This window comes from Ipomoea triloba, chromosome 4, assembly GCF_003576645.1.
Source record: "Ipomoea triloba cultivar NCNSP0323 chromosome 4, ASM357664v1".
Classification (NCBI taxonomy): Eukaryota; Viridiplantae; Streptophyta; class Magnoliopsida; order Solanales; family Convolvulaceae; genus Ipomoea; species Ipomoea triloba.
The window spans coordinates 20,885,457-20,913,330 of NC_044919.1; the positions used below are offsets into that span (position 1 = coordinate 20,885,457).

The 27,874-nt window shown below is 31.2% G+C and overlaps 1 protein-coding gene and 1 long non-coding RNA gene across 2 annotated transcripts; one reads left to right on the forward strand and one right to left on the reverse strand.

Annotated features, from left to right (window-relative positions):
• Positions 1 to 688: 688 nt before the first annotated feature.
• Positions 689 to 11,865, reverse strand: LOC116017767 (phosphatidylinositol transfer protein 3-like). Its single transcript, XM_031258401.1, has 6 exons — positions 11,669 to 11,865; positions 10,779 to 11,037; positions 7,426 to 7,462; positions 7,232 to 7,337; positions 2,613 to 2,723; positions 689 to 967 (listed from the first exon to the last, which is right to left on the reverse strand). The coding sequence occupies exons 1-6, from the start codon at positions 11,804 to 11,806 to the stop codon at positions 815 to 817; spliced, it is 804 nt and encodes a 267-aa protein (XP_031114261.1). The 5' UTR covers positions 11,807 to 11,865; the 3' UTR covers positions 689 to 814.
• Positions 11,866 to 14,885: 3,020 nt separating this feature from the next.
• Positions 14,886 to 19,398, forward strand: LOC116017570. The gene is made up of 3 exons (XR_004097933.1): positions 14,886 to 15,236; positions 18,784 to 18,882; positions 18,972 to 19,398. It is a non-coding gene; the product is annotated as an uncharacterized LOC116017570 (long non-coding RNA).
• Positions 19,399 to 27,874: the final 8,476 nt, after the last annotated feature.

A 27,874-nucleotide genomic window follows, 5' to 3' on the forward strand; every position in this document is an offset into this window, starting at 1 on the left:
ATGATCACAGTTTTATAACCCTATGTTCACAATTTCATAACTCCATGTTCACAATTTCATAGCTCTATGTTCACAATTTTATAACTCTATGTTCACAATTTCATAACTCTATATTGTGAACATAGAGTTATAAAATTGTGAACATAGAGTTCAAACTTACATGTATAAATTGTGAACATAGAGCTATGAAATTGTGAATATCGAGTTATGAAATTGTGAACATAGACTCGGGTCCACCTTTCAAGGTGGACCCGGGTCCATAGCATAATTTGTCTTGAACCACCACGCCAACCATGTTGCCAATATAGTTATGTACCATTCTGAAAGAATTTCTTATGATCAAGAAGTATTTATAGGGAGTACCTAGGTTTTATTTTCACAAAATTATTGACAAATTATATTGTGAATTTCAACTCACCTTCTAATGCATGCAACACTTAAATTGAAAATAAAAAAAGTAAACTATTGAATTTTTATGTTAGATTAATCAAAGTTGAGATATTTTCAAATTTTAAAATCATGCATGAATCGTAATGATTGACGTATGAATTTGTTGAATTTAAGCTATGGAAAAGAAAAAAAAGAAAAAAGAGAAAAGAAGAATCTAGAGTTAAATTCAACAAAAGGATCATATCATAATGAATTTAGGCTAAAAATTTAATTTGTTGCATTTCTTCAGGAGACAAACTTTTGGTTCATAGAATATTATTCAGAAGGTGTTTATTATTTTAAAAGAATTTTAACATACAATATTTATTATAAGTAGTTTATTACATATAAGAAAAAACAAATCCATGAGTATTAAAGTAAAAAGCTATGATGAGTTTTGAGGTTGTTGTTGGCGTGGGTGTTCACAATTATGGATAGGGACTAAGGGCTGTTTCCCTCCATACAGGTCTGGGAGCTGCCTCTCATCGATAAATTCCAGTAGTGTTGATGTCAATACTCTATTATCCACAAACATAATCTGCACCATTCATCATGCACATTCTTTAAAGTAAAACTCAATATTAACGGATTTTTTTAAAAAATTTCGGTAAAAGTACTAATAATCTCTAAATTATTTTAACTAGCTATTTAAGAATAAATATAATTCATTTTAAATTTAATTTGTATATATGATTCCTTAAAAAAAATCATTTATTCTATATTTGTACATTATTTGTTTTTAGAGTAACATAATATCTATTTTTAGAATTAAAAGTTTTATGGTACATTATTTATGAGAAATTATACATGTTGATGGTAAGTTGTCAAATACTAAAAAGAGTAAAAGATGTGATACATTTTGTAATTTGAAAAAAAAAAATTAATAGATAGCTTTAATATTGTCAAATTATAAAATGTACTCTTACTATTCTTATCATTTAGCATTAAGATTTATCGATTTAGCATGAAAGCAGACTATTTATAGCATGTTTGGTAGATGAGAATTACAATTATTTTTTTTTACTTATTTCAAAAAGTAAAATTTTCACAGTTTGACGGGAAGAAATAGTAGTTAAGCGGAATTGTAATTCCACAATTATGAGAAATTACAAATCCTACCTCTCTTAGGAATTACAATTTCATAATACATGGGAAGAAAAGTTGGGTTGTAAGGACCAAATTATCTCTCTCTAATAATCCTATATCCTCTTTTAGGAATATCAAGTTCATGGACATTTTGGTCTTTATACTACTTTTATTCCCTTTCATTTCTCATGTAAACTAAATATTTGAATAAAATACTCGTAGTAATATAAGTAGACTGTAGACTCATACCAACCAATTAAACAATAGAATTTGAATTTATACATTATTGTCACATTATTTGTCTCCCATAAAATTTTCAATTCTTTTCTCCCTAATCCTTCATGCTAGCTGTTTGGTTGAAAGGAATTGAAATTGCTTTCTTACCTAATTCTTTAACATTAAAATTATGTTGTTTGCTTGGAAGAAATTGCAATTCCACAAACTTACAATTCTCTCCTTCCATGGAATTGAGAACTCAAAATCCTACCCATCCCCCAAGAATTGCAATTCCAAACTAGATGGGAAGAAAAAAGGTCTTGTATGGACTATTTTACCCCTCCCCCCTATAAAAGAAAAGGAGTTGTTTTTTTTTTTTGAAATATTACTATTACTATTACTAGGGGCATTTTAATCTTTATATCACTTATTACATTCGTGCCTACTAAACAATAAAATTTGAATTCTGTTATGAAGATTTAAATGTGTTGCCATTATGTTGAGTGGTTTGTTATTTTCCTAGTTTGTAGGAAAATATATATTTGTATTATGTTGTTCAGTTGGATGATGAATGAGAATCTCTCATAGCTTTTATTACTCTCTATTCTGAATTTCAGTTGTTACCTTTCTCTCTATTCTATTATTTACTTTATAACAAAAGATCCTAATTGAAGTTCACAGAAGATCTACAGAAAAAATGTCTTATTCTACAACAAATTTCTCTGTAATTCTTACTTTATTTCCTTTTTTTTACAAAATTACAATGTTTTTCCCCGGCCCCTAATTCCATCCATGGCTTCCAACCAAACGGCTTGTTACAAGCAAATGCGTGCGTTCAGGAATTTTAATGCCTATTATAGAAGCAGATGAATAGGGTTTACCTTGTTCCTGGTATTGTTGTTGATGAAAGGATACATAATCTTGTACAACGCCCAGAACACATAAGGCACGTGAATAATCAAACATTTTCCCAGCCTTTCTGGATAGTAATCCTGCCATTAAATTACAAGCTAAGTTTTTAGTATATGATGAGAAGATTGGCCTTGTTTGATGCAACTGGTAGAAGCCACTTGTAGTTCTTGGTAGATGTTGCGAGTCAATTGGAAGTAGATAGTTAGTTAGTTAGGCATGCTCATGGAGTCATGGTTCGGACAATATTAAGTATTTGAAAAGACAAGTCTTAGAATTTAAATTCTACAATACGGTAGTCTCAATATAAGAATTATATTCGTTGGTTTCAATTTGAAACTAGATGGTTATAATTGTGAACCATAAAAATAAAAATTATATAGAGTTAATACCACAAATGGTCATCTAACTATTGGGCTAGTACTCCTTTTAGTTCTTGACTTTTAATTCGACCACAAATCCTTTGACTTTCATTTTTGACACCAAATAATCCTCCATTAAAAATTTTATTAAATAAGTGTTAAATCTAGGGGTATTGTCGTCAAATTAATATATATATATATATATATATATATATATATATATATATATATATATATAATATGGCCATAAAATAAAATGCTCATAATTTTTCACCAACAAGCATAAATGGAACAATTAACAATTATAAATACTCGTAAATAAAAAGACAATACACTTTATTCTCGTAATTATGCGTACAAAATGAATATTTAATATTAGAGCTATCTGGTTTTAATTTAACCAACATATTAAAATGGAAGATTTTTTTTTCAAAAACCTTGTTTCTATCATTTTCATGGTTATTCATACATGGCCGATTAATAGTTTTCACTCTTCATTAATCGATCAAACTTTTTTTTTGGGACATAACTGAAGGCCGCCACCGTTGAATTAATATAATTAATCAAGTACAAATTACAAACATTAATCATGAATTTTTATTTAATTTGTTCATTTATGTGATTTGTCACGTCTATTTTGTTTTTATATTTATTAACTTAATGTTTATTAATATTTGAAATTAATTATGTTGTCATATAATTCTAAAAAAGAAGTAATCATACTAATATTAATCAATTTGACAATATTACCCCTAAATTTAATACTTATTTAACAGAAATTTTAACGGATGACTATTTGTAGTCAAAAATGAAAGCTAGAGGATCATTTGTGATCGAATTGAAAGTTGAAGACTAAAATGAGTACTAGCTCAATAGTCAAAGGACCATTTGTGATATTAACTCAAATTATATACATATAAGAATTTTTTTTTTACCGATATATGTGTGTGTGTCTATATATAAAATACAGATCAAATGCGGAGGTTGTGTTTAGGTGAAATATGCATATATACATTGATCTCGCAAAAATCAACATCTAGGATGAACCCTAATTAAAAAAAAATGCGCTGGCAATTTGCTCATTTTGTGTATTGTCCAAACTTAAGGTGAATGTTTTCTGTATTTAAGGTGCGTCATGTTAAATACTTAAGGAGTCCCGTTTTAATATTTAAGATGCATCAGTTATAGACTTGAGAACTTAAGGTGCGTCATTCTAAAGCTTAAGGTGCGTCATTTTAACATTTAAGGTGTGTCAGTAATACACTTAAGGTGCGTAATTTTACTACTTAAGGTGCGCCCTTTTAAAAAGTGAAGGTGCACGATGTTAAGACTTAAGATGCGTCATTTTAACTCTTAAGGTGCATCATTCTAACACTTAAGGTGCATCTTTGTAATACTTAAGGTGCGTCATTTTACACTTTGTTCTTCCTTCTACGACACGTATATATATATTTTTAAAATTTTTATTGATTTGAGCTGTTGATCTAGATTTGATCAACGACTCAGATCTCACACATGTTTACACTTGGGGAATTCTTCACACCAGATCTCATCCCCCTCTCTCTCTCTATATATATATATATATCTATATATATATATATAGTGTCATTTATGTAATATTGAGATTATTCTAATAGTAAATGATGATATTGGATTGTTCCATTGAAAATGATTTTAATAATAACTTCGACAATCATGTATTTAATAAAACCAAGTACAATCATATATAATTATCAGAAACCATTACAATACTTCCAGATTCATACATGGTTGATTGGAATTGTTTCCAATGATACCATTTACAATCTATCTAAAAACAGTAAACGGATTAGATGTAGTCTTGAAAATTTAAAAAATCACTATGTCATTGTTTGTAGATATGTAGAACTTCATTTCATCATTTAAGAAAAATTACACCAATTTGACCACATCATTTTCGAAGAAAAAAAAAAAAAGAGAGCACAGGTTTGGAGAAAAATAACATCATTTTTTTCAATTCGCTGATGTTTAAATAAAAATATGGTGATATTTTGGGATAAATATGCATGCATAAGCTTTCCTCACATTATTTTAAACTAAATAAGCATGATCCGCCAAAGACATTGTGGTCTAGTGGCACTCGGTTGCACCCTCACATGGGAGGGGTGGGTTCTCGCCTCAGTAAAGGCGATATTGGCTCTTTGCGCTTCATTTGATTGAAAAAGTAGCTACGAACAGATACTACATTGTAACAGAGTCAATAGTACTAAAAAAACTTATTTAAGTAATTCACTTGAATATTCGGTAATGAGCTAGCTTTTTAAAAGGGAAAACGCATTTTTATTTCTTCAATTGTGCATTTTTAGTCATTTTAGTTCATATCTTTTAACTGTTGTAGAATACACTCTTAACTTTACGAAAAAGGTTAGAATTTTCATGTTTCAATCAACAAAATTGTGAACTTTAATTTTATTAGGAAAAATATAAATGTATATGTAATTTTTGTCAAAAAAACTTGCTAAAGAAATATACAATATGAGTCAAATTGTAATCGAGGTTCACGGTTTCGTTGCATGAGGATGAAATTAAAAGTCTGTGTGTATGTGTGTGTATTTTTTTTTTTTTTTTTTATAAAGTTAGATATGTATTTTGTAATGTTTGAAAGAGAAACTAGAGCTATATACTTGAGAGATAAAAAACAAAAAAAAAAAAACATTTTACTCGTTATATAAATACAAGTATTATTTTTAATTTACTTCATTTCATTTTTAATTATGACTTTTAATATACTTTAATTTAGACCAAAACTCAACTATATTATTATTATTATTATTATTATTATTATTATTATTATTATTATTATTATTATTATTATTATTATTTATTCTGTCTACTATTTCTTTCATTCATTGCTCTCCAATTACTCATCTATGTAGTGGATTTTAGATCCAAAATATCCTGAAATACTAATTTAGAAGATATATTTACGTTGATATAGTAGTATTATATATTTATTATTTTATCTATTTTATCTGTAATAATTGAAAAATCTAATTCTATCTTAAGATTTTGCACTCGTTTGAATAACAGTCGTTATACCGTGGACCACGATCCATAATGCATTATGGACCGTGGTCACTGATACTACAGGGCATCTCAAAAGATAATGTCTTACATTTGTTTTTATATTATCGAATGAAACTGTAGTTATATTGAAATGTAACTGTAATTGTGTTGAAATGTAACTGCAGTGTATATGAACTGATACTGAATAACAATTTCACATCTGTCTTTTATATTATCGAATGAAACTATAGTTATGTAGAAATGTAACTGTAGTTGTGTTGAAATGTAACTGCAGTGTATATGAACTGATACTGAATAACAGTTTCACATTTGTGTTTTTATATTATCGAATGAAACTGTGGTTATATCGAAATGTAACTGCAGTAGTGTTGAAATGTAACTGTAGTGTATATGAATTCAAAGTGAATGGCGTGGAACGGAGGTGATTTCATCTGTTGTTTTCATTAATCAAAACGACGTCGTTTTGATGTGCGGTTCACAATCCATTGTGGACCGTGGTCCACGATATAATTGCGTTTGAATAAGCGGGTGAATGGGTGATCCCTCTCCGTCATCTTGACGAAAAAGTCGGTCATGGACAAAGAAGTCGACAAATTTTTTCGTCTAGAAAAATATTTTTTAATTGACCAAATACTTTTTGTTTTGAGTATTATCGACTTTATTACACACCTACTGAAGGACTCTAATATTGTCTTCACTGAAACTCGAACCCACCTCCTTCCATAAAGGAGTGCAACCGGGTGCTACTAGACCACAAGGTCTTGACACCAAATATCTTTTAGTAACTTATCAATTGACTCAAAGGCACCAATTTAATAAATTGAGATATCTAATTAAAATGTTTAATGGTTTAGAGGCCTAATTATTATGGAAAATAATATTTTTTTCTTTTAATTTTTTTCTTAATACTTTTTCTCATGGTGTGGTATATAATTATTAGATGTTATGAATTGGTTAATCCACCTACTTTTAATTAGATATTAAAGTAACTAATTAGATAGCCTCATATCAGAAACAAAAATAAAGAAGGAAAATTTAGGAGGGGTACTGTGTAGCATCACTCAATTACTATTTGACATATAATTTGAAAGGTTATTTCATCATATTCCCAATAAATAATATAACGCATAGAAACAAATGATTATTGTAGGTGAGAGATAAACCTGAAGAATGGATAGAACTCCAATATATCCACGGGCATCACTGTTGGAATACCCATATCCTTGAAGATCTAAAATCGTCATAAACTCCTCGTAGCCTGCTAATAACCTACAAATCAAATCCAAAATTTGTGCATAAAAACAATAATCTTTTATTCAAACAGAGATCAATAGATGCTCCTATATAATTAACTTACCTTGCACAAACTTTGTCCAAAGCAAAAACTACAAAACCTGAAACCAAATTAAACAAGATTAATTTGAGTGGCAAATTTTAGTGTGAACTATGATTCATGTAGCAGTATGAACCATAAAGTAAAACGATGTCGTATTCAGTGACGGAGCCACTGTGGGGGCAGCTGCCCCCACTCACCCCACCCCCACCCCCACCCCATATATAGCTTTGTATGTATATATGTGTATATATACATGTTTTAGATATAAATATATAAAAACAGATGTAATAAACAAAGAGTTAGCTAGATAAGATGGTAGAGCTGTGTTTTGCTTTACCAAAGGTCGTGTGTTCGCAGCACAAGCGCTTACTCGAATCCTGTAACTTCTTTTATGACTTTTTTATGGTATATATATATATATATATATATACTAGTTTTATACACGCATTGCGCGAATGGGTTAATGCCCAATGTTTATATTTAAATAAATATTTGAAAGTATATCAAGATTATATAGGAGAAGTTTATACATGGGTAATTGAATGTCGAATTTTTTTATTTAAATATCTAACTCAAAGTATATGAATCCAAGATAATATAGAAAATTCATTATAATTATTACTAAAATAAATGTTTGCAACCTTGTAAAATCGATAGTCTAAATATTTGGTCTAAAAATGATAGTCTAAATAAATACTACTTTTAATTTGAATTTTTCTAAGTGTTCTTAATTCTCTTTTGAGTAATATTGTCATTGTTTTCATCTTTACTATTTGTTCTCTTCCTTTTTGTTGGTAGTGTGTTATTTGCAATTCGGTTATTGTTGGTAGCATAGATGACAATGTCATGCAATGAGATTATGATATAGGAGTTATGGACTTTCATTTAGGTGTTCTGCTTGGGTTCATTTGGTTCAACCATTATTGTTGAATGAGTTATTGTGGATAAAGAAATCCCTAGTTTAAGAAAAAAGATTAAATAAATTAATAAAAATTTGAAAATTTAAAATATTATGTATTCCAAAGACATTAAAAGGTAGTTTCTCGCTTCAATTTGTTGGGTAATGGGTTATTTGAGTACTTTCATTGTCAACAAATCCCCCAAGTAGTTAATATGATTGATTTCAAACTATTCTTTTTTTTTATTTATTTTTTTCATGGTATTAAAAAAATACATATGTATCATTTTTTGGTGTAACTACTAATTTATTTAATTCAATAAGAGTAAAATAGAGTGATTCCGCTTCAATTTGTTGGGTTATTATTTGAGTACTCTCTTTGTCAACCAATCCCTAAGTAGTTAATATAATTAGCTTCAAATTATTTTAAAATTTTTTTTCATAGTATTGATAAAATACTTGGTAAATAAATATATAACATTATTTTGTACTATAACCTTGATATTTAATTACAAGATATTGTAAAAATAATATAATGGACAACGTAATGAATATCAATTGATAAATTTGAATGTAAAGAATCTTTGTATGAGAGAAAATAAAGACAATATAACTAATGAAATTATTTCTCTTATTTAATTTAATTTTTTGATAATGAATAATTTTTTCAAATAAAGGTATTGTAGACACATAATTCTAAATTAAAGAAATACATATGTATCATTTTTTGTTGTAGCTATTACTTTATTTTTTACTAGTATACACAAGATACACTAGATATATAACTATCTGAATTATATATATATAATATTAATGAGATATGTAATTTATAATTTGTTTTCTATTTGAATTAATTTATCAAATTAATTATGTTTTATATTTTGCTATAAATATTTTTATAAAGTTTTGATGTGTTTTATTTATCGCCTATATCCAACAATATTTATGATTATATTTTTAAACTATTTCTTCCTTTTTTTAACTATCTTTTTTATTTTAATACTTCGCTCCCACTGGAACAAATTCTTGGATACGTCCCTGGTCGTATCATTATAATTACACTTTAGTTTCATTTGACAAAATTATTATTTTTTTAATTTAATTTCTATACACACTAATTTCATTATAGCAACACTAAAGTATTATTTTAGTTCTATTACAATTTTTTGACATGATACATTATTGCATGAGCTCTGGTTTTTAGTTTCATATTTTACACACACTAATTTCATTTTAGTAATACTGTACTAAAGTATCATATTAACTTTACTACAGTTTCATTTGACAATTGTATTGGACCATGCATGATTCACATAGTATTGTGTGAACCGTAGTCCAGCATATAACAACTGCAGTAGTGATAATTTACCGTTAAACCCAACTGACAACATTAAACTAAATAAACAGAGGACATAATTGGTTAAGATTTTTAAACTTGATTGACTTACTTAGGCCAAAAAATAAAAACAAGGACCAAATTAGTAATTTCGTAATAGTCAGAGGATCATTTCGGTAATTAACTCATTAATTTTTTTGTCGTTATAATATACCTCTAACTTTTTAAGTAAGTTGCAGTTTTTTAATCTTTGGAGTAATAGAAAATTAAATTACGTTAGTGTTTTATTTAGTACATGAGTATTTTAATATTTTATTTTTATTTTTCTTGTTTGTAGCTTCTTTAGTTTCAATATTTTATATGCAAAACAAAAGAATTAGCAACCTTATTCTCTAAATTTCTCTATTCAATTACGGTACATTGTCCACATTTTCTCGCCTACACGACCTATTAAAATCAATTTATCTATTTTGAAAATAAATTAAAATATCAAAATTGAAGAGGGTTATAAAGAACAAATATAAGAAATTATTAATACACCCATATACTAAAAGAACCCTAGGCCTAATGAAATATAATAGTTTCGTTGTTCTAAACACTAAAACATCAACTTATTTTAAAAGTTAGGGATATATATTGTAACGACAAAAAATTAAGGGCTAAAGTAACTACCAGATAATACTTGGTGACTAAAATCTCATTTCTCCCTTAATTAAGAATGTGCTAATTTTCTATAAAGAAAAAAAAAATATTTGTTCTTTAGTGCTGAGTACAAATTTTACCTAAAGTGGGGAATAAAAATGAGTATCCACTAACAAATTACTTTTAACTGGCTACTTTTTTTTTTTCCTTTTGTTTTTTAGCCAATCTAGCTAGGTCCTGCGCATAATGAGCAAATTAAAACTTTCAATGTTGGTGACGCTAAAAGCAAGTTTTAAGTGAAACTTTTCATCCACTAGACTAATGTATTAGGATCCTTACTCTTAATTTCATTATCATATTATTACTTTCAATGTTGGTGACGCTAAAAGCAAGTTTTAAGTGAAACTTTTCATCCACTAGACCAATGTATTAGGATCCTTACTCTTAATTTCATTATCATATTATTAATTAGAGGAAAGAAAAATATAATGGGCTTACGTTTGAATTCTTCAAAGCCATCTTTGATCTGTAGATGTCTACCTCCAAACACGACGACAATAGGGCGTCCTTGTTTATCCACTCCTTGTACAAATACCTTATTTTGAGCTATCTCGTTTGAAACTTCCGACGGAGAAATATAACCTTTTTCCACAAATGTATGCCTCCATTTAAGGTATTTTAACAACATAATTGAAGCTTTTTCTATGTCTAGATTACGTGCCTGAAGAAACCTTCTCATTGTGTAGTCATCAACTTCCTACCACACAACAACAACAAATGTATGGTATTATCAAACATACATAAGTATGAGAAAATTACTTTTCTATGTACGTATAAAAATTAAAGTATTGCATTTAAACTAAAAATGTATTACAAGTCTCACATAAGACTTATTCTAAAGATTATTTTTATTTTTGTTATCCAAAAAATTATTATTATTTCTTATAATCATTTTACATCAACTGCAACCAATCGTGACAATAATTCATAAGTCATGAAAGGGGACTAAAGATTTTCTAAAAATGGATGAAATACGTTTCTAGTTCTTTTTTTTTTTTTTTGAATACTACTGACTCTATTACAATGCAGTATCTGTTCATAACTACAAAAGGAAGGGTTTGATGCCACTGGACCACAAGGTCCTTGGCACGTTTCTAGTTCTTAAATATATGAAATAAAGATTGAATCTTTTATTTTAAAGTTGAAACTTGAAAGCATCTCCCTTTAGCCAACTAGAAGTTGTCTATCAAAACGCTTCTTTTTATTTTTTTTGGGTTTAATATTAAACAAAACTTAACTTCATCTAATAATAATAATAATAATAATAATAATAATAATAATAATAATTAATAAATAAAATAGTGAGAAGTTCATATATATATATATACCACAAAAGATGGATCTTGTTTATGAAGATGAGCTTTCATGAGCTGAATTTTGTTCCTCTCTAGCTCACTAAATCCTGCATTTTCTGCCTCTTCCACTTTCTGACTCTCGTTTTGCTCAGTTTCCATTTCTCTCTCCATTAAACGGGAAAAAGCTATTACTCACAAATAAGGAATTGAGGAAGATGAGAGAAGGAAGCACTTTATTAATTAAGGATAGGAAAAGCTCGCTGGAGATTGATAACTACGTTTATCAAAGTTTTGTTATATAATGGAAATTTGGCTTTCTTTTTCTGCATCAACACTATTTTTGAACAGGCATATCATATGGCATCCACATTTATTACATGCCGCTTTAACTACTTTCTCCCCATATTAATTAATTCAGCCCTAAAGGCCCCAGACGGCCAGACCCCTACCTAACAAAATTATGGAGGAATAAATCATAATGATTTAGCACACAAATCACACATTTAGTTATGCCGTGGACCCAGGTCCACCTTACAATTAAGGTGGACCTGGGTCCAATACGACGTTGTTTCACAATTTTTATTTTTTTAAAAGAAGAAAATTAACGGCGTTAACGGCTCCTCATCGCAATAGAACACAAACTCTACATTCACAGACCCTATACTCCACATTCACAATTTGAAAACTCCATATTCACACATTACAGAGTTATATGTTTAGTAACTATATTACCACTGTTATGCATTCACACATTCAAAACTCTATATTCAGAGGACTCCATATTCACAACTTGGGAACTCCACATTCACACATTACATGGCTACAAGTTGCTAGAACTCTGTTAACTCTGCTACAGATTCACACATTCATAACTCTACATTCACAAATTCTATACTCCATATTCACAATTTGAAACCTCCACATTCGCACATTTCAAGGGGCTGCTAGAACTCTGTTAATTCTACTACAGATTCACACATTCATAACTCTACATTCACAAATTCTATACTCCATATTCACAATTTGAAACCTCCACATTTACACATTTTAGGGCTATATGTTTTTTTTAAAAAAATACAGTGAAACGGCGTCGTATTAGACCCAGGTCCACGGCATAATTTGCGCCCCAGACCCCTGCCTAACAAAATTATGGAGGAATAAATCATAATGATTTAGCACACTGGTGTCTACAAAAAGTCAGACAACAAACTCTGTTACAATGTAGTATCTGTTCATACATACTTTCTCAATCTACTGAAGCACAAAGAGCCACACCCCCACTGGGGATCGAACCTGTGACCTCTCACTTGGGAGGGTCACACTGCTCTTATTAGAGTTTGATCCTACATGTGTAGACATCCACAAATATATCTAATCACCATTTTTATATCCAAAAATAATAAATCGGGAATAGAATTTTGGTCCTTCAATTGTTGTCATTTTGTACATGTAGTCTATGTCTTTCCTATTTTTTTTCTTTAATTTTAAATGTTGTCCTCCAATTGTCTAAAAAGTTATCAAATTAGTTTCTCAATATTGGGGTACCCGTTAGCAATGTTAATGTCGATGGTTTCCTAACGTCATTTGTGACATTTCTTATATCTTTCCATTGTCTGTGTTTACTTTCCTTGTCTCTGCGTAAGTTACAATTTTTAATTTTTGAGAAATAATCATAAATTAATTTAAGTTCGAAGAGAAAACATTACAAATAATAAATTGGAGGGATTCACAACCCAAGGAAGATTTTCCTTAAAACGCCTCAACATTTTGTGTAGAGCAAAAAGATAAGTTCAACGCAAAATAAGTCTCTAATGATTGGAAAGTCTAACAAGTCTACCTAACCTCCGGATTACACGCTAGTCTTTACTTACTGATAATAGACTTTTTGAAATGGATTTTCTCTCTAACGGATCCTTTTCAAAACGCATATAAATACCCCCTTCCAAGACTTGAAGAAGGTGCTGGTCAATCTAAGAAATTCATTAAGTGTTCAAAGAACTGGTCAATCTAAGAAAGTTTCATAATCCGTGACCAATGAGAGAGATCCATGCTCAAACCGAGAAGATCAAGATCATTCAAAGCCAAGACTTCTAGTTGGAGATTGATCGAAGAACATTTTCTTCAACCCTTGTGTATCTCTACTTGGTAGAAGTACAAAGAGGCGGAGTAAACTCGATTGAGTTGAAAATCTATGGAGTTCAAGGCCGGCTTTGTGTTCAAGGTTTGAACATCCTATTGTACTAACGAAATAGTCAAACATCCTAAGTGTTTACGGAGAAGAGTGGAGTAGGCTAAGTTAGCCAAACCACTATAACAATCTCTCTCAATCCCTTTACTTTATTGCTTTAAATTCTAGTATATATAACATTCACGCAAACCTAATCCTTTAAACAACAAACTATGTGCAAACACACTAATAGAGGTATATTTAATTTTTGCTGCGTAAACTCTTGAATTGTTGAAGTAGCAAAGAAGTAACCCTTCAGAGCTTCTTCATCCAAATCGTTAATTTTCAAAATTCTGTTCAAGTGTATTCACTACCCCACCTCTAGACTTGAAACCCCTATCCACCGGGGTCAACATTATCAACAATAGCCAATAGCCAATAAATGAATGCTCAGCTCTTTTATAATGGTTCACATTGCCATAAAACATAAAAGAGCAATTTGTGATACAAACACAATCATCACATGATTGTTAGTGCATTCACCATACAATGTAGGGAGTGGTCATATCAATAAAACTTATCACAACATTTTATGGTTCAATCATGCTCTCAATTTTAAAAATCTATTAGGCACATAGATGTATCTCTCTTAAATAGTGGTCATAGTAAAAGATTATCACATAGATGATCGCTCTTCTAATGTTAATCATGTGATATAGGCAACTTTCAAGAAAATATGATTAGTTGCACATAATAGATAGTCATCTATAACGTAAACATATGCATGTATAAATATTTTCTCTTGGGAACAAGGATACTTAGCTTTTAATTCGTTGAAAATGTAGGCGGTAATATACACTAGTACAAAATAGAGCATAAATTTAGGACCAGCTGCGTCCGAAGTTGAAACTCCGGACGCACAAATTGACGCGGTGACATTTTTGTAATTAAATTGTATACATTTTTTTTTTTAAATTGGCTAGCTGCGTCTGAAGTTGGAACTTCGGACGCAGTTGTTTTACGAAAGACACGTAGCTGCGTCCGAAGTAACTTCAGACACAACTACTTTATTATTATTATTTTTTAATTTTCAGATCTAGATCTGAATATCAGATCTGAATATCCAAAAAACGAACGCAGACCTCGCCGCCTCGCCTCGCCGTTCGCCTTCGCATCTCTTCCGCCGTTCGCTCTCCGTCGCCCATCGCTCTCCAGCCGTCGTCGCTCCGTCACCCAGCCGCCGTCCACCTCCATCGCCGCCGCCGCTTTAGACCTCCATCGCCCAGCACGCTGCTAGCTTTCTCGGCGCCGGACGAACTGCCACACCTCCTCGCCGCCGGACGCCACTGCAGACCTCCTCCCCGTTTCGCAGCACCACCCCGCGCCTGGCGCCCTCCCCGCGTTCGCCGCTGTCGGTCCGTCGTCGATCATCAGGTACGTATCTTTTTTTGTTTATTTTATTTATTTGTTTTATACATAATAAATATTTATTATTGTTAAATTTAATTTTGATTAATTATTGTGTATTATTAGAAGCTAAGTAATTATATACTTGCTATTATATGCATATCTATATGTTTTAAAGAAATTGTGTATTATGCATATCTATATACTTGCTATTATATGTTTTATATGTAAATAGCTAGTTTTAATTAGTATTTTAAAATTTAAATTATTTAGTTAGTTTTAGTTAATAAAATTTTTAATTAGTTTTTGGTAGTATTTTAAATTTTACAATAAAGTGTACAATAAATAATAAGAAGCTAAGTAATTATAAAAAATTCAAGTAAATCAAATAATTATCAATAAAGTATATAATCAAAATTAACAAAGTGTCCAATAAATAAGAAATAATTATCACATTCAAGTATATAAGTAAATACTCAATAAAGTATATAACCATGTTTAACAAAGTGTCCAATAAATTTTTAATTAGTTTTTGGTAGTATTTTAAATTTTCAATTATTGAACTTGAGCCTATAAAGTGTCCAATAAATAATTAGAAGCTAAGTAATTATAAAAAATTTAAGTAAATCAAATAATTATCAATAAAGTATATAATCAAAATTAACAAAGTGTCCAATAAATAAGAAATAATTATCACATTCAAGTATATAAGTAAATACTCAATAAAGTATATAACCAAAATTAACAAAGTCTCCAATAAATAATAAATAATTATCACATTCAAGTATATTAGTAAATACTCAATAAAGTATATAACCATGTTTAACAAAGTGTCCAATAAATTTTTAATTAGTTTTTGGTAGTATTTTAAATTTTCAATTATTGAACTTGAGCCTATAAAGTGTCCAATAAATAATTAGAAGCTAAGTAATTATAAAAAATTTAAGTAAATCAAATAATTATCAATAAAGTATATAATCAAAATTAACAAAGTGTCCAATAAATAAGAAATAATTATCACATTCAAGTATATAAGTAAATACTCAATAAAGTATATAACCAAAATTAACAAAGTGTCCAATAAATTTTTATTTTGTTTTTGGTAGTATTTTAAATTTTCAATTATTGAACTTGAGTCTTTAAGTTGTAGCTCAAATAAACTAATTCATTTATCATATTATAAATGTTTGTGTGACAATAGGAGATATGGATCGGAGTTGGATGTATAAGAAACGTAATACACTTGAATATGTCAATGGGGTTCTAGACTTTGTACAAATTGCCGAGGAATATGCAAGTAAAATTGGTGAAAAATATATAGTGTGTCCTTGTTGTGATTGTAGAAATCTAAAAAAGTTTCGTGGGATTGATGAAATTAAGAGTCATTTGATACGTCGTGGTTTTAAAGAAGGATATGACCCGTGGATATGGCATGGTGAAAATGTACCTTTTAGTACAGATGATGTCGAATTAGATATAGAGAAAGATAAACGTAAAGAAGATAATGTTAGAAATGATGAAGACAATGACCGGCTAGATGAATTGATGCGAGATATGCAAGGGGATTTGAATGAACTGCCTCAAGAGTTTGAAACTTTTTTTGAAAATTCTGGAAAACCTTTGTTTTCTGGATGTAGTAAATTTACAAAGTTATCATCAATGCTTAAATTGTATAACTTAAAAGCAAAGAATAGGTGGAGTGATAAGAGTTTCACGGAGTTATTGAAACTTTTAAAGGACATGCTTCCTGATGATAACGAACTTCCTTGTTCAACTTATGAGGCAAAGAAAATGTTATGTCCGTTGAGTATGGACATTGAAAGGATCCATGCAACGATTGTATTTTGTATTGGAAACAATACAAAGACTTGCATGTGTGTCCGAATTGTGGAGCATCGCGTTATAAACGGAAAGGATACGATGATACATGTGAGAAGAAGAAAGGTGCTCCTGCGAAGGTGTTGTGGTATCTACGGTGATTCCAAGGTTCAAGCGTTTGTTTGCAAATCCAAATGATGCAAACAATTTGCAATGTCATGCTGTTGGTAGAAAAGAAGATGGAAAGTTGAGACATCCCGCCGATTCTCCTCAATGGAAGAACATTAATATGAAGTTTCCTGAATTCGGTTCCGAAAACCGAAATCTTAGGCTTGGACTATGCACAGATGGAATGAATCCTCGTGGTAACATGAGCAGTCGCCATAGCACTTGGCCAGTTCTTTTAACAGTTTACAATCTTCCTCCTTGGTTATGCATGAAGCGTAAATACATCATGTTATCTTTGTTAATATCTGGGCCTAAACAACCAAGAAACGACATAGATGTGTACTTGACACCGCTTATTGAAGATTTAAAGATACTGTGGAATGAAGGTGTGGCGGTGTTTGATGCTCATAGCCAAACCAACTTCAACTTGCGAGCCATGCTGTTATGCATAATCAATGACTTCCCAGCATATGGTAACTTGTCAGGATATACTACTAAAGGGGCTAAGGCATGCCCTATTTGTGAAGATGAAATAGATGATCTTTGGCTAAACAATAGTAAGAAAAATGTGTTCATGAGTCATCGAATCTTTCTACCTATTGACCATCCTTATAGAAAGAAGAAAAAAGTTTTCAATGGAAAATCTGAGACTAGAGTGGCTCGCTCACCATTATCAGGGGATGTCGTTTATGAAAGAGTAAAAAACATTGATATTGTGTTTGGAAAAACTTCAAAAACAAGTCAGAAGGGTATTTGGAAAAAGAGGTCTATATTCTGGGATTTACCATATTGGGAGCACTTATCTGTTAGACATTGTCTTGATGTAATGCATGTAGAGAAAAATATTTGTGATAGCATTATCGGGACATTGTTGAATATTCCAGGTAAGACGAAAGATGGTATAAAAGCTAGAAAAGATATGGTTGAAATGGGGATAAGGGATCAGTTAGCACCACAGGACTCGGGAAAGAGGGCATACTTACCTCCAGCTTGTTATACTTTGTCTAAAAAGGAGAAAACAAGTTTTTGTAGCTGTCTGAATGGTATTAAGGTTCCTTCCGGCTATTCATCTAATATTAAAAAACTTGTTTCAATGAAGGACCTTAAATTGGTTGGTATGAAATCTCATGATTGCCATGTGTTAATGCAACATATGCTACCTGTTGCTATTAGAGGCATATTACCAAACCATGTTAGACAAACCATTACCAAGCTTTGTTACTTTTTCAATGCCATTAGTAGTAAAGTTGTTGAGCTTTGTTACTTTTTCAATGCCATTAGTAGTAAAGTTGTTGATCCAGATGTGTTAGATTCTGCCATTAGTAGTAAAGTTGTTGATCCAGATGTGTTAGATTCATTGCAAGCTGATGTGATAGTAACTTTATGCCAATTTGAAATGTACTTCCCCCCATCATTTTTTGATTTTATGGTGCATTTAACAGTACACTTGGTGTGGGAAATTAAAATGTGTGGTCCTGTATTTTTAAGGTATATATCAAAATTGTTTTATATATTTTATAAGGGTATTAGTAATGTTTTATTGTTTAACTTTCTAATATATATATACATCAAAATTTATAATTTATAGTGTCCTACACAATCCGGTAGTGTGGAGTGCGGATATTATGTCTTGCGATTTATGTTTGAGATATGCACTCAATACTATGAGTATGAAGATTTAGCATCGGTAAGTAAAATTTAATAAAACTAAAGAATTTTAAATTATATTTTATTAATGTTAAAACTAATAATTTGATAATTTTTAAATTTTTGTAGGCATTTGCGGGGTCAAAGTCCTACACGGAGAATCAAATCCATGAAATTCGTGAAATTTGGGCTAAATACTTTTGTGAAGAATGCTTATGACATTTTGTGTAGGTAAAGTGTTGTAATGATGTAATGATGAATGTGTTATGTTTTATAAAATTGTAATGATGTATGTGTTAAGTATTTGGTATATGTTAAAATTATGTGTTTACTATTAACATTATGTGTTTACTTATTATGTTTTATTTGGTATGTGTTAAGTATTTTGGTAACGTAGTTTTACTTTGAATTGGTGAGAAATATTTAGATTTGAAGTAGCTAGTGTTGAAGTTGATATATTGTTGAAGTTTTGAAAACATTGAAGTAGCTTTGAAGTGTTGAAGTGTTGGATAGGTGTGGTTTGATGTGGTGTGGTTTGATGTTTGGTGTATGGTTTTGATGTGGTGTGGTTTGATGTTGAAAACTATGAATAGATTATTGTTTTGAGAATTTTTTAGCGTTGAGATTTGTGAAGTTGGTATGTTTTGATGTGTATGTGTTGAGAGCTGGACAATAATTATATTGTAAATGCTACAGAAAATTATTTGGGGTGCACAACAAAATAAATAGCATATTAAAAAAATTTAAAAAATTAAAAAAAAATGTCAGCTGCGTCCGGAACTGGGCAGTTCCGAACGCAGCTGGTATATAATAATAAAAAAAATAAAGCTGCGTCCGGAACTGCCCAGTTCCGGACGCAGATAGTCCATGGCATCTGCGTCTCCGACATATGCGTCCGGAGTACTCCGGACGCAGATAGTCCAAAACTCCGGACGCAGATGCCTGTTTATGTACTAGTGATACTAATATCCAAAGTCGATGTTCACTTGCTGTGAATTTGAACAGCATCTCAGCTCCCTTAGCTTTCCTTTCGTTGTCATCAATATCAACAATTTTGATAATACAAGACCTTTTTGATAAAAAAATTTCATCACCACAACAAAGCTTATGAGAAATATTCTGTTGGATAAATAACACTAAATGACATTTTAAGTGGCTATTTTGTGGTACAATTAAAAGTGGGGTCCACATCCGGTTTGGGCCAGATCAATGTAGATTCGGGTTTTTCGTAGTTAGACAAAGAGATCCATATATTGTACGCTCAAAATGGATAATGGGTGAATGAGAAATTGGTTCTCAAAGTAGACCCATTTGAGATGGAATTTGGGTGAGGAAAAAACTTATGTAGCTTTTGTCCCACATTGGTTGGGAATGAAGATTTGAACCACTATATATACAAGAGTCTTTTTATGACTAAGTAACTTGTATAACATAGATGTTCTCTTTCGCGCACAGGGGGTGCAAAGCAAATCCACCAAATCCCAACTCGTGTACGTCGGCACCCCCCGAAAAAATGATTTTTCGAGAGACAAAATGCGCGGAGAGGTAGTTCGCGGGTTGGTGCGCGCGATGCACTGCGTGTGATGTCTCGCGGCACGACTCTGGTGACCTCTCGAAAGCGACGTTTGCGGATGTCTTGCAGCTCACCCCTCTTGGCGTTTCACCTATTTTGTCCGTTCAAAAATGACTCTTGACATTACGCCAATTAATCAAAAATGACTCTTGACATTACGCCAATTAATATGATTACCCCTCTTGGCGTTTCACCTACTCTGTCCGTTCAAAAATGATTAAAGGACATGTTAGTTGGTGTTATTATTTTGCTTAGTGGGAGGATGTTACGAACAGAATTAAATGTCAGATTTAATGCTATGATCCTCATCCTCTACTATATATTCGTTTGATGAGCAGTAGATTTGTACAAGACACAAGAGAACACCCGAATACACTGCTTTTCTACCCTCAAAACACTGCTCATCCCATCCTTTCCTTCAAGCCATCTGCGTTTCATCCTACGTTTTAGTTTGCCGGGCTCCAAGTTTGTGTGCTCAAACGCCGGAGTCGTAGTACGTTTTATCCTTGGAAACCTAGAACGCAACGCTCCAGCACCCCGGGAGGCGGTAAATAAGGTTTTAAGGACAGTGGCACTATGACTCGTGCTTCCAACCAACCCGAGTTCGTTCAGTTTCATCAGATCACCTTGGCTATTCCAGGTTTATTCAACCTTTTATAGGTTTATTTTCCTGGTTTTAATTATCATTCGTGGATTATTATTATTTGTATTTTCCATTTGCTTTGTAACTTTCGAGAATGAGATTCTTACATATTCATGGTTGCACATTACTTATAAATAATCACATATATGTACATTATAAGATAAAATCACATATAGATATTTATGTCCACAAATGGGTATTAAAATACTTAGCTTTTAATACGATTGTTTGACAATTTAATGGTGATTCAATTCCTTCTCAGCATGTGTACCATCCAGAAAACTCATAGCAAATTCATAGACGCAGCGGCTCCGGTACAGAAGCAACAGCAGAGTTCTTCAAAATGGAATCACAAGATCTACAGTAAAAAATTCCTCCATAACGAAATCAATGGAAGTAATAAGAAAATTGTGTGATTTGTATTTCAGGTTTCTATCATCACATCATTTTATTAATAGTTTGCCCAAAAATTTATTCCAGTAAACTGTTGCTTCTTCTGGTGTTGGAAAAGTCCAGATGTGAGGCTTAGCTTGGCCCTGCTTCTTCGAAGCGTCCTCCACTTCTGCAGGTTATTTAGTTTTTAGTCACAAACAATAAAAATCACTACATCAGGTGTGCACTTCCGTCTTGGCATATCGATCGAAAGTTTCTCGTTCATTAATTGTTATAGATCCAGACTGTTCAACCAAATAGTTAATCCTATCAATAACTGGACTTGGGGCATTAGTTGCCTAATTTCAATTGAGGCTCCCCTCAATTGCAGCACTCAGGTGTCCACTCCATGTGATTAACAATTCATAAACAACAAATAACGTGATGATTGACTTGACTTAGCGTTGAGATTCAATCAAGAAGAATGTCATCTCACTCAGTTTAACTTTTTGGATCTTCTCAAGATGTATCTTGATTTTTGTTGTGTAATTCCAAATTCTCTAAAAAGATCTTTAACAAAATAACTATCTTGAACTTTAGTTGAACTATCAGTTTCATTGGTTCAATCTTCAATACTTTGAGTTTGTCATGAGACTTACTTGAACTAACTCTTGATCTTAGTACAAACTCTATCTACTTAAGTATAAGGATTGAACTAAACTTGAGCAACTGTTTTGTTCCGGTGTTTGGTTGGATCAAGAAATAGAAATGGAATCTATATTATATATAAAATAAAATCATCCTATTTCATTTTCCTACCCAAACTTTTGTAGTCAATTAATTAAATTTTTATTTGTCAAATAATTAATAAAGTTTATTTGGTAAGAAAATGTAAAATGAAAATTAACTAATATCTATTAATTGGTAATATTAATTGTTTCTATATTCATGTATCAATACTATCAATAAAAGTAGGGTCACACTTGTGTGAGACCATCTCACGGATCCTTATTTGTGAGACGGGTCGGGTCGGCTCGAAGCACCATGCAAACGTCACACTTATATGTGCAAATGTCATACTTATATGCTCAAATATAATACTAATCAGAAATACAATTTTTGTTACATATAATCGAAAAAATATTACATTTTCCATAATAAGTAATGTTGACAAGTTTTACTTACTTATAAGGGAAAATATAATACTTTTGAGGAAAAATGTAATACTTTTAAATCGAAATGTAAAAGTATTGTATTTTCCCTTAAAAGTATTACATTTACCCTTATAAGTAACAAACTTTTTATTCCTGATTAGTATTGCATTTGAGCATATATGTATGACATTTGTGCGTATGAGTGTTACATTTACAGCTTGACCCGACCCGGCCCTACTCGTCTCACGGTGAGACGGTCTCACACAAGTTTTTGTCATAAAAGTAAAATCCTCCCCTTCAACTTTCCCGTCCAAACTAATATTATTAATTAATTAATAAAAAATATTAATAAAGCTTATTTAGTAACAAAATTTTATTTGCCAAATTCTGAGAATAATTAAACCATTGTAATTATGAGAATAATGGAAACAAATTATGCGTAATAAATAAGAAAATTTATTGAAAATTCTGCGTAATTTTATAAGAAATAATAATTTATTAATTATTATTTACACCAATAATAATAATTCAAATAATTATATATATATATATATATATATATATATATATATATATATATATATATATATATATACTATTAACAAAAATAAAATCATCCTTTGTGAAATTCCCGCTTAAACAATATTAAAGACAAAATGGAAAAAAAAACTGATATTACTAATTGATTGAAAATATAAAAAGATCCTATTGGAAAAGGAAACGGAAATTAGGCAAATTAGAAATGGAAAAGGATATTACTAATTGACCAAAAATTATTGAAAAAAACTTTTAAAAAAAGTTAATTACACTTTCATTTTGAAAAATTATACAGATTTATAGTTCTCACCTTCTCCACCTATAAATACATTCTTCATTTTGCACTACCTCCCTAGCTCTCTCCTCTTCCCATGCTGGTGACTCTCTCATTCCCTTCTTCCATTGCCCAATAAGAAATCATATTACAACTTTATAAATTGATATGTAATATGCATTATTATATAATAGTTGGTACTATATTTACTTTTTAAATTATTTCTCATTTATTTTTTCTATATTTATTTTAATAATAATATAATTGTCTAAATCATATTACAATATCACTTTATGGTAATAATTAATTGTCTTAGCAGAAAGCCACTGTAAACCACTGTGAGAACGCCAAGGTCTTCACCAATCTGGCGGTGTGCAAAGAGAAATCCATGTAGTTGTAGGAAGAAATTCACATGTCGAGTACGCAGAAGTGGGGCAGGAACTGGAAAACGAGGTTCGTGTGGAAGAAGAAAAAGTTGGCAAAGGAGCACAAATTTAAGAAGATCGGAGTTCATGTGGATGAAATCAATGTTTCATGCCATATTTTCTATATTTGATTTTGAAGTAATTATTACATTTTATATTAATTTATCTTATGTAAGATATTGTATGACATCTTTTATATGCTTTCCTCTCCTTTTTCTTTTTCTTTTTATCCTTTTTTTAAATGCCTAATAATTCTCATAAATAATTATTAATAATTGTAAATTTAAATTAGGTAATTATTAATAATTAATTATTAAGGTTGATGGATACCCCGACTAGGGTACCCGATCTAAGAAGATCGGTATTGGGAGCCCGCTGGCTGACCGAGCAGGAACGGATATGTAGCTCGAGTTATTTAAATCTGTGTGGCTTAGTCCAGGTAGGCAGTCAGGAGTTCGTGCCCGACCGGGTGCACTTTGAAAGGCGGTTACCTGGCGCAAAATTAGGAAGCTCGAGGAGAGATTTGTGAATTTTGCTTTAATCAGGGTTTGGTAACTTCCATGTCAGTTGTGCAGCCCTAAAATGCCTTCCTTAGTGATATTTGTTAAGAATTTTACTTGGAAGGGAGTGGGTTCGAGCCTTAGTGGAGGTGACTGTTGACTCTTTGTGCTTCAGTAGGTTGAGAAAGTAGCTATGAACAGATACTACACTGTAACAGAGTCAGTAGTACTCAAAAAAAAAGTTATACGTAGTATTTGTTAAGAATTTTACTTATTTCCTTGAATAGACTTATTATTCTTGTATAAATACCCTCCTAGGGTCACATTGTAAGGGAGCTCATTCTCTCTCTCGATTTGGAATACACGTATAATTATTCTCTCTTTAAAGTTTGAATATTCTTCTTTAAGTTCTACGGTAGTGTTGGCCAGCCGAAACAGTTGTCTCACAGCTGTCCACGTGTCCAAATCAACGAATCATATGTAATTTTTAAAAAACGACGCGGTGGCATTTTTGTAAATAACTCAAACTTTGGTGTAAGTAATTGTGTTATAAGTGCACCTAGTTTCACTTACAAGTGCACCTATTTTCGCACCTATTTTCACTTACAAGTGCAATTAATTTACCTGGTTAATATTCATGCACTTGGGTGCAACATAGGTGTACCTAATTATAACATTAGGTGCACCTAGTTATAACATTAGGTGCACTTAGTATTGATGCTCAATGTACAATTCATTGCACCTGTAATACATTTTACTTGCATCTGCAATACATTTTACTTGCATTTGTGCACTATTTTCACTTACAAGTGCAAGTAATTTACCTTGTTAACATTCATGCACATGGGTGCACCTAATTATAACATTAGGTGCACCTAGTTATAACATTAGGTGCACTTAGTATTGATGCTCAGTGTACATTTACTTGCACTTGTAATACATTTTACTTGCACTTGTGCACCTATTTTCACTTACAAGTGCAAGTAATTTACCTTGTTAACATTTATGCACCTGGATGCACCTAGGTGCACCTAGTTATAACGTTAGGTGCAACTACATCCTGAACACGTGGCGCGTTGCGATTCGTCCACAGTTCTCTCCAGGACGGCTCGTACGCACCTGAACGCGATCCTATATATATATATATGTGTGTGTGTGTGTGTGTGTGTGTGTGTGTGTGTGTGTGGTTAACTGACGATTTCGAACTCAATTAACCATTAATTAAATTTTTTAAAAAGCTTTAATCATTAACCGAACCGGAAAAGTTCAGGTAACCTGTTAACCGATAATTTTAAACTCAATTAACCGTTAACCAAAATTTTAAAAAACATTTAACCATTAACCGAAGCGAAAAAGTTAAGTTAAAAAACGATTAACCGAACTTCGTCGGTTTGATCATTAACCGAAAATTTACCAAAGTTTACACACCCATAATCAAGACAAGCATGTGGATGTTGCATACTTTCACATAAAACAAATTATATATGTTTATTTAACTAAAAGAAAAGAAATTGAGATTTCATTAATTTTTTTAGTCAATTAACACACACTACATTTAATGACAGACAAACAAACTTTAGTACTTTACATTTTAGTTTTTAAAATAATATGTAGGAAGTAATATGGTGGTGGAAGGCATTGTCCCAATATCAAATATAATAATAATAATAATAATAATAATAATAATAATAGTCTATACTATTCATAAAAACAATATCCTCAACTTTAACTTCCCGCCCAAAACACTCATATGCTATTAAGGTTTCTGTAATATTGTAAAGGCTAAAGTGTCACCCCGCACCATGAACCATATTCGATTATTCATGCCGCACCCTGATATTTCATAACGTATATATTGAGCTACGAACCAAAATTTTTTTTTTCACCTAGCATTTTTTACAAGTTATCTACAGGTTACAGGTAATAATATGCTTACATGGATTTTTTTTTCTTTTTTCTTTTTTCTTTTTTCTTCTAGCATTGTTGCTGCAGTCTATGGTATTGCGGCCGAAGCTCGATCTTTCCTATGAACTTGGATTAGGATTTCAAAAAACTTCATAATAGTATAATACTGGTCTTATCATCCTTCAGTATGATGGAGGTGGGATTGGAGAAATTATAACTTGCAGTTGGTCGCTAGATTAGGTGCAATGTACGCCGGTGATCCTTTCCGTTAAACCCCTGTCCTGCTTCAACTTTTTATTCTTTTTTTTTTTTTTAAACAAAAAGGGAGAATCATATAACAGTTTAAAACTTCTAAGTTAACAAAAATAAAAGAATCAAAACATTGAAAATCCAAAACAACTCTTTGCCCATGTAAACAAGAAATACAGAAAAAAGAAAGGTAGAATATAAGGCAGTAAATCTGCATATCATCATCAAAATCATTGTTCTTTAAAAATTAGAAACACTTTCTTTGCACAATTGATGGACCAGACTCATCCTACATATGCATTTTTTTTACCCATACCCACCATAACACCTGTGTGATGGGGGCAACCAACAATGCTAGGGAACACAGCCCATGGAGCATCATTTCCAGCAAACCCAACCTTGACCATTCCTATACCATTGTCACAGACGAGTGGCTGAATATCCTCTCCCTCTGACATCTTATGCTACCTCCTTTGTGAAGGTGGAAACTGGAGAGAGAAAGACGAGAGATAGACAAAGCTGTGAGGGAATCGGAGCTTGAAACTCTGCGCTTCTCTCTGTCCTGCTTCAATTAGAGTTTGGGGGAATAGGGTAAACCTTTTTTTTTTTAATTCCTCCAAAACAAATAAAAAAGCTTACATGGACTGAAAAATAAAGCCACATCAGCTTATTACCATGCCATGTCATCACCAAAACTGGGAAACCTGTAAAAAATTCTAAACGAAAAAAAAAAATTAGTTTGTGGCTCGATATATACATTATGAAAGATCATGGTGCGGCATGAATAAGTGGATATGGTTCAGGGTGCTAGATGACACTTTAGCCTATTGTAAAATATGTTAATACAATTCCAATTCGTAATACAATTGTACATTAAAATATGATAATATACAATTCCTAACAAAATATATTCTTCCCTACGTTCCTATTCGTAATACAATTCTAGATTAAAATTAGTAATCGTAATAATACAGTACATATATCTCTCTGCAATGCAATCTATACTATTAATAAAAACAATATCCTTACCTCTAACTTTCTTCCCAAAACACTATTATGCTATTAAGGTCTCTGTAATATTGTAAAATATGGTAATACAATTCGAATTCGTAATACAATTGTACATTAAAATATGATAATACAATTCCTAAGAAAATATATTCTTCCCTACGTTCCTATTTGTAATACAATTCTAGATTAAAATTACTAATCGTAATAAAACAGTACATATATTTCTCTGCAATGCAATCTATACTATTAATCTATACTATTAAAAAAATGAAATATCCTCATCTTTAACTTCCCGTCCAAAACACTGATATGCTATTAAGGTTTCTGTAATATTGTAAAATATGGTAATACAATTTCTATTCGTAATACAATTGTACATTAAAATATTG

Coding starts and splice junctions, on each gene's coding strand:
- LOC116017767 (XM_031258401.1), bottom strand. CDS start 11,806: ATGGAGAGAGAAATGGAAACTGAGCAAAACGAGAGTCAGAAAGTGGAA. Junction 7,338..7,425: donor TTGGACAAAGTTTGTGCAAG/GTAAGTTAATTA, acceptor TTTGATTTGTAG/GTTATTAGCAGGCTACGAGG. Junction 2,724..7,231: donor GAGTTCTATCCATTCTTCAG/GTTTATCTCTCA, acceptor ATTTAATGGCAG/GATTACTATCCAGAAAGGCT.